Source organism: Schistocerca piceifrons, chromosome 4, assembly GCF_021461385.2.
Source record: "Schistocerca piceifrons isolate TAMUIC-IGC-003096 chromosome 4, iqSchPice1.1, whole genome shotgun sequence".
NCBI classification, from domain to species: domain Eukaryota; kingdom Metazoa; phylum Arthropoda; class Insecta; order Orthoptera; family Acrididae; genus Schistocerca; species Schistocerca piceifrons.
In genome coordinates this window covers 586,266,327-586,278,946 of record NC_060141.1, presented here as the reverse complement: position 1 = coordinate 586,278,946, position 12,620 = coordinate 586,266,327, and the positions used below count along the sequence as shown (strand labels likewise).

The window sequence follows — 12,620 nt, the reverse complement described above, 5'->3', positions numbered from 1 at the left end:
TATGGAGTCATATCCCTCTGGAGGCCCAAACGGAAGACATGCCCGATTCACTCGCCCAGGGCATCCTACTCTAGGACTGTCAGAGGCAGGGCCCATAGTGAATGCAGGCATGTCATACCAGTTCTGCAGCCATTTATGCACAGCATTTTAATTGGGCATGACCACCACTTACCTGTCCCACAGAATTAATTGTTACCACCAAACCATAGCCAAAAGCAGAGTTGATTTCACAGACTCCCTGCACCCCGTCTTCCAGACAGTCTCCGCTTCGTCTGTTCTTTCATCCTGTCCATCCCAATCCACTCCCTCAATGCACTGTGCCCTGTACGAATGCACTGTTTCCAGTGTCAGTGAATCACATCCCTACCATGTGCATTTGCTGTCTCCCCCTCCCACATTCTTAGCTTGCACACTTGCTGCTGCCCTCTGTGCCATCAGCCATCCTTTCCCAACCCTCCCTCTCCCCCTCTTGCTCCCTGCCTCTTTTCTCCTCTCATCCACCCCATCTGAGATAACCCTTCATCCCCTTCATCCCCATCTAGCTGCCAAACAGCAGTCCCCAGCATTGTATATTCAGCCAATTTTACAGGTGTGTGTTTACTGTTATGCCTAAATTATTTAGATTCTGCCAAAAATTTCCATACCAAATTTATTTTTTACTGTCAGTCTTTTGGGTTAGGACAAGTGATTAACCTCTGGAAGCAGTAAAGTTAAGAACAGGAAAATTTCGAGTAAACAATACAGTGAAAAAATGTGAAATCTGCAATTTTTAGTAATTAAATGCAGAATTGATTCTTTTTGCAAAATATTGTACAATCTGTCATTTTTCCCGTTTCCATGTAAAAATGTAGATCTGACAGTGACAATTTACTTATATTGGTAACTGATAGTTATTGACTGCTTTTACTAGATTTTGATTTTGTTTCTCAGTGCTGAGAATTGTATTTAATCTTAAAATTACAGTTGATTTCCCGTGTAAAGAACTATGGCTCTAGTTGTGATGCCAAATGATAATACTCCACTTCCAAAAATCTCTATCCTAGCAACAGTTTTAGTCATGGACGTGGGATTTCCCAAAATTTTTGTACAACCTATCACACAAAAATTGGCACTTTTTGAGAGATCTTTAATGTGATGAATCAATTAAACTACATATTTTTGTAATACACAAATATATATTTGAAAAAAAAAAAAAAAAATCAAATACGGCACTTTAGCTAACAAATAAAGCAACATGACGTCTGATAACCCAGCAGCCTAACCTAAGCATCGACACAATTGATTACCTTGTCCCTACAAACTCCATTCACAAAACAGTAAAAATAATAGTGGATAAATACTGAAATAATCATTCTGTGTTCTTTTTTACTGCCAGAAACACATTTTCATGAGATTACATTTCCAGCGCTCACTGGTTGGCCAAGTGGGTGTCATGCTGATTTACGTGTTTGTGACGCAAAAATGTCACACTTAGTGATTTTCATATTCTTACTCGCATAATACAAACATGTGCTGTTTAGCTGATGCACCATAGTCAAGATCTCCCCAAACAGTGTTGTTTTTGGTACTATTTGTAGAGTAAAAATTTCGAGAGGTCTGCCATATAAGACCATTAATTACCAGTGTTCAAATTAAAAGTGAAGATAGTTGCATTACTGCAGGAAAATTAATTTTTTTAGTTAAACCAGCACGCTTTTGAGAAAAATGAAGGAACAAATACTTCAGGCAGATACGAAGGAAACACTGAAATGCACTGCGTTGCATCACCAAATTATGCTAACAACTCTTATGGCCACATACCCATGTAATCTATTTTCACTACTCTAGGATCTTGTTCCAACCATGGGATACAATGAACTCTATTAATGACAACATGCAAAGAGTCTGTTACAACTACCTAGAATGTTAAGTCTCATCCACGTAAGATATCCTGAAAGGATACAAATCCCTTCATAATTTAGTGGAAAAGTGATGTTCCATGCCAGCAGGATATGTGCACATGTCAAATATATTGTGTTGTGCAGAAGGCAGTTTGTCTTTCACTTTCAGATTAAGACTGTGGGCTGCTGTTTTCCCAATATAGTAGTGTGTTGACAGATCAGTGACATAATGTCTCAGAATACAACTCTGAAGTTATGACAACACTTTCTTTTGAGGAGTTTGAACAGTGTGTGTGGTGTTAATTATTCTACAATTGATTGGATTTAATGGGTTTCATATTAAGTATTTCTTTTTTTTAATAATATAAATAAATGGATTTGTGATATCAAAAAATATAATGTAATATGTAAACTAAGAAAAGGTAACAACTAACCTACAGCTGACTGATGCATGGCACATAGAAACACACAACAGAAAACAGTATTTACACTAGATGTCGACTTCTTGCTCTTTCTCTAGCAAAAGTACAGACATCCACATACACAGCCACACAGATTCCCAAATGCACACATCTGTGGCCACGACAAGATTAACTGTCAATTATTGGTTATTCAGAGAAGTTGCCAAGACAGATGGAAGTAGGGAGGGAATAGGGAAAGGTACATGAGGTAAGGAGGGGTAGGGGATAGTGTGAGGCAGATCCTTCGAAAGATAACTTAGTGGCTGCACAACAAAACAAAATGAGTTCAGAGGGTAGGGTATGTAAGAGACAGATGAGGGGTAGGCGAGGGGAGGGGAGGAAAGAAGGGTAAGGTGCAGGAGAAACAAGGGGATGAGAGGGATGGAAAAGGGGGGATAGAAAGGGGGAGGGAGGGGGAAAGGGGGGGGGGGGGCGAGTGAGAGAGAAAGAGAGAGAGAATGGCCACATGGAGGAAGGGGAGGGAGGTAAAGGAAGGCAGTATATAATCTGGACGGGGAAGAAGTGGTACAGATAGAAGAGAGAAGGAAAAAGGTAAAGTGAGGCACTGGGAAACAGGTTAGAGGAGGTTTAGACTAGGAGGAGAGTGTGCAGGATATGCTGGAGAGACAATTCTCACGTTAGCAATCCGAAGACAATAGTGCTGGAAAGGAGGATCCAAATGTGTCATTTAGTGAAACAGCTATTTAAGTTATTTATGTTGTGGTGTTCAGCATATTCAGCAACCAGATGGTCATGTATGTGGTTTACCACAGTTGGAGGTGGCCATGCATGCAAGTATGCAGTTGGTTACTTGTCATGCCCACACAGAATGCTACACAGTAACTGCAGCATATATAACAAGGCTGGTTTCACTTGAGGCCCTGCCTTTTTAGGGTAGGAAATGCCTGTGACTGGAGTGTGATAGGAAGTATTGGATGGGTGTATGGTACAGGTCTTGTAACTGGATCAGTCACAAGGAAAGGACCCATGATGTGCAGTAAGTATAGACAAAGATATTCTGTAGGTTGGGTGGACATCAGAACGAGACTTTGGGTGATAACGATAGGATTTAGGGTAGGATATTTTTCATCTTAGGGCATGAACAGAGTAGTCAAATCCTTGGTGAAGGAGGTAGTTGAGCTTTTCAAGGTGAGGATGATGCCGGATAATTAGAAGAGTGCTGGTTGGTGGCTGGTTAACAACTTTACTGACGTCACGAGTCAGAGATTGCACATGTGATCTGTTTGTGGACACACAGGACAGGATACTGTCTGTCAATAAAGACTCCGGTATGATGTCTGGTATATTCTAACAACTCACATTTTCCAACACAGATGTGGAATCCATGGGTGATGAGACCGTAAGAAAGAGACTTTTTGACACGAACTGAGTGACAACTGCCAAAGTGGAGGTACTGCTGGTAGTTGGTGTACTTTATATGAACAGATGTATTTATGGAGTCATCAACAGCCGTTTCACTATGTGAGCCATTGGGACACTCCCTCTCAGCACTAGTTTCTCTGAATTGTGCAGGTGGGAACTGTCTCTCCAGCATATCCTGCATTCTCGCAATCCTCATGGCCTACACCTCTGCTTACCTGTTTCCCACTGCCTCACCTTACCTCTTCCTTTCTCCCTTCTGTCCACACCACTTCTTCCCTGTCTGGATTGTGTACTGCCTTCCCCTACCACTGTGTTCTCTCTCTCTCTCTCTCTCTCTCTCTCTCTCTCTCTCTCCCTCCCCCTGCCCCCCTCTCCACAATTTCCCATTACTATCCCTTTCTCTCTTCCCTCCTTGTCTCCCACTTCATCTCCTTTCTTCCCCTTCTTTTCTCTCTCTGTCTTATATGCTCTACTCTCTGAACTCCATTCCTCTTGTTGTGTAGCTGGAGTCATCTGCCTCACACTATCACCCTACCCCCTCCTCACCTTGTGAGCCTTCTCTCCCTTCCTTCTACCATCTATCCAGGCAACTGCTCTCAATACTCAACAGTCAGTCTTGCAATGGGTGTGGGTGTGTGCTTGAGTGTCTATGTGGTTGTGGTGTGAATGCCTGTACTTCTCTAGTTAAAGAGCAAGAGCTCAAAAGCTACTATGAATACTATTTTCTGTTGTGTTTATGTACCGCACGGCTATACATAAATGGTTGCCTTTCCTTATTTTACATATTTTCCATCCTGGACTTTCCACTGTTATAGGTATAATGCAATTAATGGGTTGAGTTTCATTTTCAACATAACACTGAAAAATAATTAAATATGACAAAAGTAAGGAACATACAGTACTCACAAAAAGCTGTCAGAAACTAATGCAAAAATGATCAAGAAATAATGCACTGAAAGATACGTGTATCCTAAGGATTAACAAATACATGAGACAGATTATTCAAAAGCAATGTGTAAACATCAATGTCAACATTGATATAATTAATTTGTCCCTCATGCTACAGTGACTTCATACAATTACTCTTTCTTGTTATTTCTACACTCACGTTTCACAAGACTGTGCATTTGCAGTATGCAAAGTGAATTAAAAAATTAAGTCTTTTTGAAAAAAAAAAAAAAAATAAATAAATAAATAAAATGCCTGCTTATTAGAAAAAACGCTTACCTGAAGTATCGAAGTATTCTTAAATAATCTTCCTGAATGCGAATATTTGGGTTACCTACAAATACAACTCTTCTTTTCAGTAGATCATTATATCCATCAAAGTAATCATAGACAGTTCCATCGAGACCTGAAATAAGGACTCAATGTCAGTTCCAGTAAAGTGTCATACAAAACTAACAGACAAAAACACACACACAAACTTATTCGTTAGGGTGCATCACACTGAAGCTGCAAATGTGCTGCAGAGTTTATTCAAAAATTAGTGAGACACTGGAACAATATACTATGTGTGTACAAATGAGAAATCCTCAGCAGCCACCAGAGTGCTGCTGACGTTTTGTGGAGTAATATGCAGAAAAGGTATCACAGGATACAGACAATATGGAAGTCAAATGACTTTGGATGGGTACTGGAAACACATGATAATAAGGAGACATTCAACTGTACTCTATTTTATTTCAAGGATTTGTCAAGCTTGTTACTTAGCACAGGACACACAAAGTTCATTGTCACAGCTGCACAGAGCAAAGATGTGTAACTGGCAGGAAGTTTGCCTGTGTTATTATGTAAACTGTCATCTACAGGAGAGTTACAAGTATGCTCTTTGATGTACGACTTATTTTGTGTGATTAAATTGTTTAATTAATGCTTGGAAAACCAACCATGTAAAATGAGAAATAATTGTCAAGAATTCTGGCTTTGGTTGTAGTATTATGAGTAACTGCAACACTGAACACTTGTAACAATAGGAAGGAGATGTTTCAAACCTTATCTCAAGTTCTTATTAAATAAGTTCATTACAATTACTTTGATTATGCTATTCCACCACCTCATCTTAAGTCAGGCTGTTCCAGCTCGTTGGTTCCACTGTGAGCCGTGGAGTGCTCCCTGCTCCAGGGAGTCGTGTCGCACGCTGTGACCATTCAAGTGGGCCGGCACGTGGCATGGCTGGCTGAAGCAGGTGACAAGGCAAGCGTTTTGATGTGCCAGCTGTGTCTTACAAGATCGACAAGCTCATACTCTTAGCTGCTAAGACGTGGTGACATGCTTCACCAGGAAATACGATGTTCAGGAAATAAATAAGAAACACCTGTTTTACAAGAAATTGCATACTAAATTTATTGGGCCTCTGTAGATTGACATTTTCTTTTCATTACAAGATCGGAAATATGAGGCGTCAAAGTGTTCGCAGCGTTAATGCGGAGGATGGCCTACATTGTTGCATCCTGAAGTAACAATCGTTCCTTACTTTTTACTCTTTTCATTGCTGAGAAAAGCTGTTCACAATAATATGTAGATCCAAACATGCACATGATCTGAGCGGCATTGTTGTGAAGCTTGGGAAATGTTTTTTGCTGTAATGAACAATACCATTGTGGTTAATGCAATGTGTTGTAGTACCTCTTTTTCAACAAAGTTGAATTTTGCAAATCAATAATCTCCAATTGAAGTGACGATGACAAGTCATCGGAGGAAATTGAAAAAGGAGTGCTGAACACCTTAAGTTCCATTTCCAAACTAGTGAGGTCTCGGAATCATGTTTCAAACGATGTGATGAGCTGCTTTAACTTTGCTTGGTAATAGCCGAAAGTAGTACCTTCAAGTAGTTTTAAAGAAGCAAGACGGTTGAAGAACGTTAAATGTCCATTACTCATCTCCCTCTCAAATAGACGTAACTTTTCCATGAATGCTTTGATCTGGTCGTGTAGCTGCCCTTTGCCCTGCAATGACAGATTTAAATTATTCAGATGCATAGTTATGTCAGCTAGGAACGGCAGGTCTGATGTGTATAATGTTGTTGTATATTGTACCTCTTCGCAGCACTAAGTACTTTATGACATACAAGACACAGCGGACGACCTTCCCTCTCAATGAATAGATAGGTATCCTCCAATAGAGATACAGGGCTCCCACGGCTAGCCATAGCTGTCATTGAACACGGATTATTGCGTAAGTTGCAGCTGCATGCGGCCAGGGGGCAGTGAGTTCACTTTCCCCCTCCACGCGGGCTCCGAGCTGCCGCAGTGAGCACTCCGGCACCCTGGAGCTTGGTTGGAACAGCTTGTCCTAAGTACCTAGCACTATAAGTAATCAAGGTCCTGCAACTGACTCTATGCACAATGAGCAGCATCATTAGTAGGCAATTCTACACAGAATTTTTGGCTGAATAATGACTTATTTAACTCAGCAGAATTTGTTAACTGCCTCTCAATCTGACTTCTCTAAAGGATTTTGCACAAAGAAAGCAATACGACAAATGAAGTGCTACCAGAGTTAAACCAAAAAAATCATTCTGTGGGAATATTTTGTGAGCTTGCCCCAATCTTTGATTGTGTGGACCACAAAATTCTACTCAGGATCCCTCTAGCATGAATGGAGTCTTATATTCATAATGGAAAACGGAGAGTCCCATTAAGAGCCTGTGTCACAGGCATGAAACTAACTTCACAATGAAGGACCACAACATGCTGAATATCGCAAGGATTGACACTGTGCCCAGTCGTTTCCAACCCACATAAATGGTTGTCCAATGACTTTAACAGGTAGTTAAAAAATGGTAGTGTTTTCTGATGACACAAGTATACTAATTATGTCTCCAAACTCAATTCTAACACGCACAGCTCAGATGATAAATGAACACGCATACAACTGGCTCATGGCAAAGACTCATGTTATGTGATTTCAGACAAAGGAAAAAGACCTTTTAGAACCAGAAGTAGTCATTAATGGCCATACACTAAATGAAACACGATGTGCGAAATGCCTTGGTCATAAGCTGAACAACACTTTAAATGAAGCCAACCCACAAATAAACTACTCAAAACACTCACTGTGGTTTGCCCTTACAGGCATCTCAGATGTGTGGCCCTACATACAAGAATGTGTCTTTGTTTTGCATATTTTCACTTGCTGTTGTCTAGTGAAATTATCTTTTGGGACAGTGTACTTAAAGTAAACAGACTGTTTATTAAAACTCATACGCTCACCTGCCGACACATTTTTTCCTTAATGGTTTTTTATCATGGATGACAAAATTACTGTCGGCTGAACTGAGAGTGACACCAGGGTTGCCACAAGCTTACCCAAGCTTAATTCCCTGATATTGCCCCAATTTCCGGTCAAGATTTAGCATTTGTCCCTGACAAATTTTGAGATCTTAAGGGTAAGTAAAGACATAAGTTGGCAAAAAAATTTAATGACATCTGTATTTCTAACCATGTGAGCAAAAATCTTAAGTACTAACATCAACATATTGTGTAATTAACTGCTTTTAGATGGAAAATCAAGCCGAATGATATACGTGTTTCATTAAGACCACTGATGTTATTTTATTTCAATAAAGCGAAACACATTTGGTGACAAATATACGCATTTTGTTGGAGTCGCAAGTCAAATTTAAAATACCTTCACTGCTTTCAGATATAACCTCAGAAAAAAGCAGGCCTCTTGCAAGAAATGTATAAGGTGCGAAGAGTCGTATAAACTAACACTACAGGTGACCGCCAATAAAGAGTTGGTTCCACTATGTTTGTTGTTGTCGGTTGTGTTATGTTATTCTATAGGTATGGTGTGATTTTTCTTTCAAGAAATACATGAGTACATAGCGTACAAACTGTCAGTGACTGCCACTATTTTCTTCTTCTTATCATCCATACTTTCTAATATATAAACTACTTTCGAAGTGCTAAAATGTACTACAACAAATAAAATGTCTATAAAATGCCGCACTGTACAATGTACTTGCAATGAGATAGTTGCAATTCCTGAAATCCATTGCCTGTGGCCTCTGGCCTGTTGACCAGCACCACAGTCCTGGGTCCATGGATAAACCATGAAAATCCACTGAATTACACCACACACAGACAGAATCGGCCTGCGGTCAAATCGGTGAGAATAGATCCAACAGGCAGGGCCAGCACATCAGTGGGAAACTACGAGCTACAGATTGGCAAACCCGATCTGTCAGAGATACCCACAGAAATGGCCTGCGGTTTTTGCCCATCATGGAAGTCCACTAGTGTGGCCAGCTATTAACGTCTCACAGACATGCTGATGAAATGAGACCATGGTAACCACCCATGCAACAGATGACTTGCGCAAATAGGTAGCAACACACCGTAAAGATGATCGCTAAGCCACAGACAGACACATAGAAAAGACAATTACACTCTCACAACTAAATTTTTGGCCATAGCCTTGGTCAGAACATGAAAACACTCACACATTCACACAATCACTCAGACACAACTCATCCACATGTCTGTTGTCTTTGGCCGCAGCGTCAACAAGCTCTGAGAATGAGATCCAAACAAACCACTGCTCACGCCTCCCTGCCTGTCATCAGCAGCTGCTGGCTAGCAGCAAGTAGGGTGGCAGCACTGACTGTAAGCTGAGGGAAGGGGAGAAGCAGTAAGAATGAGAGATTAGGGAAGCCACTCACATACTCAGCTGCACCCAGCCAGTGACAAAGCATGCCATCTAAATAAACAAACAATTTCATGCTACTGAGACAAAAAAGAGATTTTTCCAGTGATTTTTTTTTCCAAATTTCCCTGATATGTTTGAAATTCCCTGATTTCCAGAACTTGTGACAACCCTGAACACAGCACAAGAGAGACAATAATTTTCATGTAGACTTTGTCCTGTTGTCTAGCAAGCAGAATGGAACTATTCATTCTAGAGGGAATATAACCAACAAGCTGCCATCCAACAGTAAGCAAGAGATTGGGAATCCATAACAATCCAATAGAATAATAGAAACATACGTCATTAGTCACTCTTTCTATGTTGTTGTTGTTGTTGTGGTCTTCAGTCCTGAGACTGGTTTGATGCAGCTCTCCATGCTACTCTATCCTGTGCAAGCCTTTTCATCTCCCAGTACCTACTGCAACCTACATCCTTCTGAATCTGCTTAGTGTATTCATCTCTTGGTCTCCCTCTACGATTTTTACCCTCCACGCTGCCCTCCAATACTAAATTGGTGATCCCTTGATGCCTCAGAACATGTCCTACCAACCGATCCCTTCTTCTGGTCAAGTTGTGCCACAAACTTCCCTTCTCCCCAATCCTATTCAATACTTCCTCATTAGTTATGTGATCTACCCATCTAATCTTCAGCATTCTTCTGTAGCACCACATTTCGAAAGCTTCTATTCTCTTCTTGTCCAAACTATTTATCGTCCATGTTTCACTTCCATACATGGCTACACTCCATACGAATACTTTCAGAAATGACTTCCTGGCACTTAAATCAATACTGGATGTTAACAAATTTCTCTTCTTCAGAAACGCTTTGCCTTCTATATGTTATACAAATATCTAGATTCAGGAACTGAAAATTCACATTAGGAAATCAAGCTTTCAATACCACTCACCGGCTTTGATCTGTGACATAATTGTGTTGTGTGGTGTCATGACAGTGCAGCATATTTGAAATGTATTGTGGTTGCACAGAGCAATCATGTTAGAGAATGTGGTGACAAGCTCTAGAGTGGGATATTTATGTTTGTTATACTGGACTTCTTGAGTGCTGTTTGTGATAATAATACTGAAGAGTTTGTGGGGGTCTGTTATTTTGAAGCTGGCAGTTATGGGCCATACATTCAGTTTTGGGTTTAAATTATTAGTGTGGTATGCCATTTATGGTTGGGGATTTAATTTTATGTGTGATTTTTACTGATTGATTTACGGAGGGAGACAAAACAACAGTGGTCTTAGCCCACTGTTGTCCACACCAACACTTTGTTTATTATTCAGTTTCTCTCCTTGTTAGTCTAGGAAAGCCAACCGATACCTATAAAGAGTAGTGGAAGGCTTTTACTATCTCTTTATTAGACACAATTTCTTCAGGAATTAATGAACTGAACATTCTGCCTCTTTTGTCCTCCAAATATAGCATGTTTCTTGTTAGTTATAGATGTAACAATGAAGTACACAATTAGGTTCCTGAAAGTCACACTGGGGGTTTAAAATTTTCTTAGTGACAGACACTTTTTATTGTTACATGTCTGCTTTGTTTTCATTTTCTTGCTTTCAAATGTTGACTCCTGATGGGTAAATGAAATGCTCAAGATGTCTACCATTAGCTCTAACACAACCTTCTAAAGAGCACATATGGATTGACTTACTCACTCCCATATTTCAGGTGTCAGCTGTATTTGCTGAAATCCTTCTTGAATGCACTGGTGAAGGATGTCAACATTCGAAAAACTATTTTGCTCTGATATCAAGTACAATTTTAAAACAGCATCTGCCAAATAAATGACCAGGTCGTGTGGCAGCAATATCTAGGCCTGCTCGATCTCCTGATCTCAGTGCAATGGATTTTCATTTTTGGGGGCACTTAAAGGAAATAGTGTATACAAGGTCTATTGTGTATGTTGATGATATTAAACTGACTATTTAAGGATTTCAGCAGAAACAGCAGACACCTGGGTTATGGGAACAATTAAGACAATCCATGATGCAACATTTAGAAGTTCACGTTAAAGCTAATGGCTGATGTTTTCAGTATTTCATTCAGCCATCAGAAAACAACACTTGAAAAGAAATAATACCTGTAGAAACAAGCTGGAAATTTGAAAACAAAAAGTCAGAAATGAAGTGAACTTGCGGTAACAAAAAAATGTCTATAATTAAGAAAATAAAAATCTTCTTTTTAAATCCTCCATCAATTCTCCAGAGGTTCCCATACGTTAGTTAACACCCTGTATGTGGCACTGTTGATGGGCCAGCATATGGCATTCCATCCAGAGAGGTTTCTGGTTTGAGAAGACTAGGCTCACTATTCAGGAGATTGCGTTGATGACTTTTTGTTTTTGCTAATTGCTAGATTTGTGTATTGGCTCACTTTTGTTTGTAAATATGGTTTTTTTTGTTATTGTCATATATACTGTATGTGTACAGATTTGTGCGTTTCTTCTACGGCGAAACTGGAGTTAAGGTACGCTGGAGTTTGTTTTATCTACAATGTCGAGGTTAGATTTTTGACGTTAGTGATACAAGTGAGTTTTGGTTTAACAGTTCCATAGATAGGTCACCTGTTGTTGTCGATACTGCCTTTTGTTAGTTTTCACAATTTTTACTATGTGTACTGGTCTTGCTTTTTATCTTAGGATGTTTATATCATTATCGGTGTTTCAAGTTGAGCTACATAGCTCAAATCATTTAAATGATGCTGTACTTCCTTCAGTTGTCATTTTTACTTATTTGTTGTACTACTGTACAATTTTGGTCCTAGGCCATTTTCAAGAATATAAAATGGAAGCATTACATGCACAATGTGTTAGCATAAGTAAAGAGTTAAACACAAAGTATGTCAGAGCTCAAGATATGCTAGGAAAATAACAAATTAGGTCACAGAAGATTGTCAATGGTACATTTGCCACACAGGGTTTTGCCTCTGTGTATATTTAATTAGCATTTATAATGGTTGTGCTTATAACCATATGTAACGGCCAAAAATTGGTAATGGAAGCTCAGTTATTATGGAAGGACTTCACTATTAATCAGTTGTTGCAGAGATCTTCCACTAAATATACACATATATACAAAGCTGATGTACTCAAGATACACAAGCAGTGCTTACTGGGTGTCAGTCGGTCATACACATGTAAAAGTAGTAAGATTAATTAAATTAAATAAAGCCAAGTTATATAATTTACCATTT

General features: G+C 39.6%; 1 protein-coding gene across 1 annotated transcript in view; it reads right to left on the bottom strand.

Annotated features, from left to right (window-relative positions):
• Positions 1 to 12,620, bottom strand: part of LOC124794987 (CCA tRNA nucleotidyltransferase 1, mitochondrial) — a 57,082-nt gene that overhangs the window by 26,271 nt on the left and 18,191 nt on the right. The window contains exon 5 of the mRNA XM_047258732.1: positions 4,952 to 5,078. Within this exon, the coding sequence (XP_047114688.1) occupies positions 4,952 to 5,078 (127 nt within the window). The remainder of the gene's footprint in view (positions 1 to 4,951; positions 5,079 to 12,620) is intronic.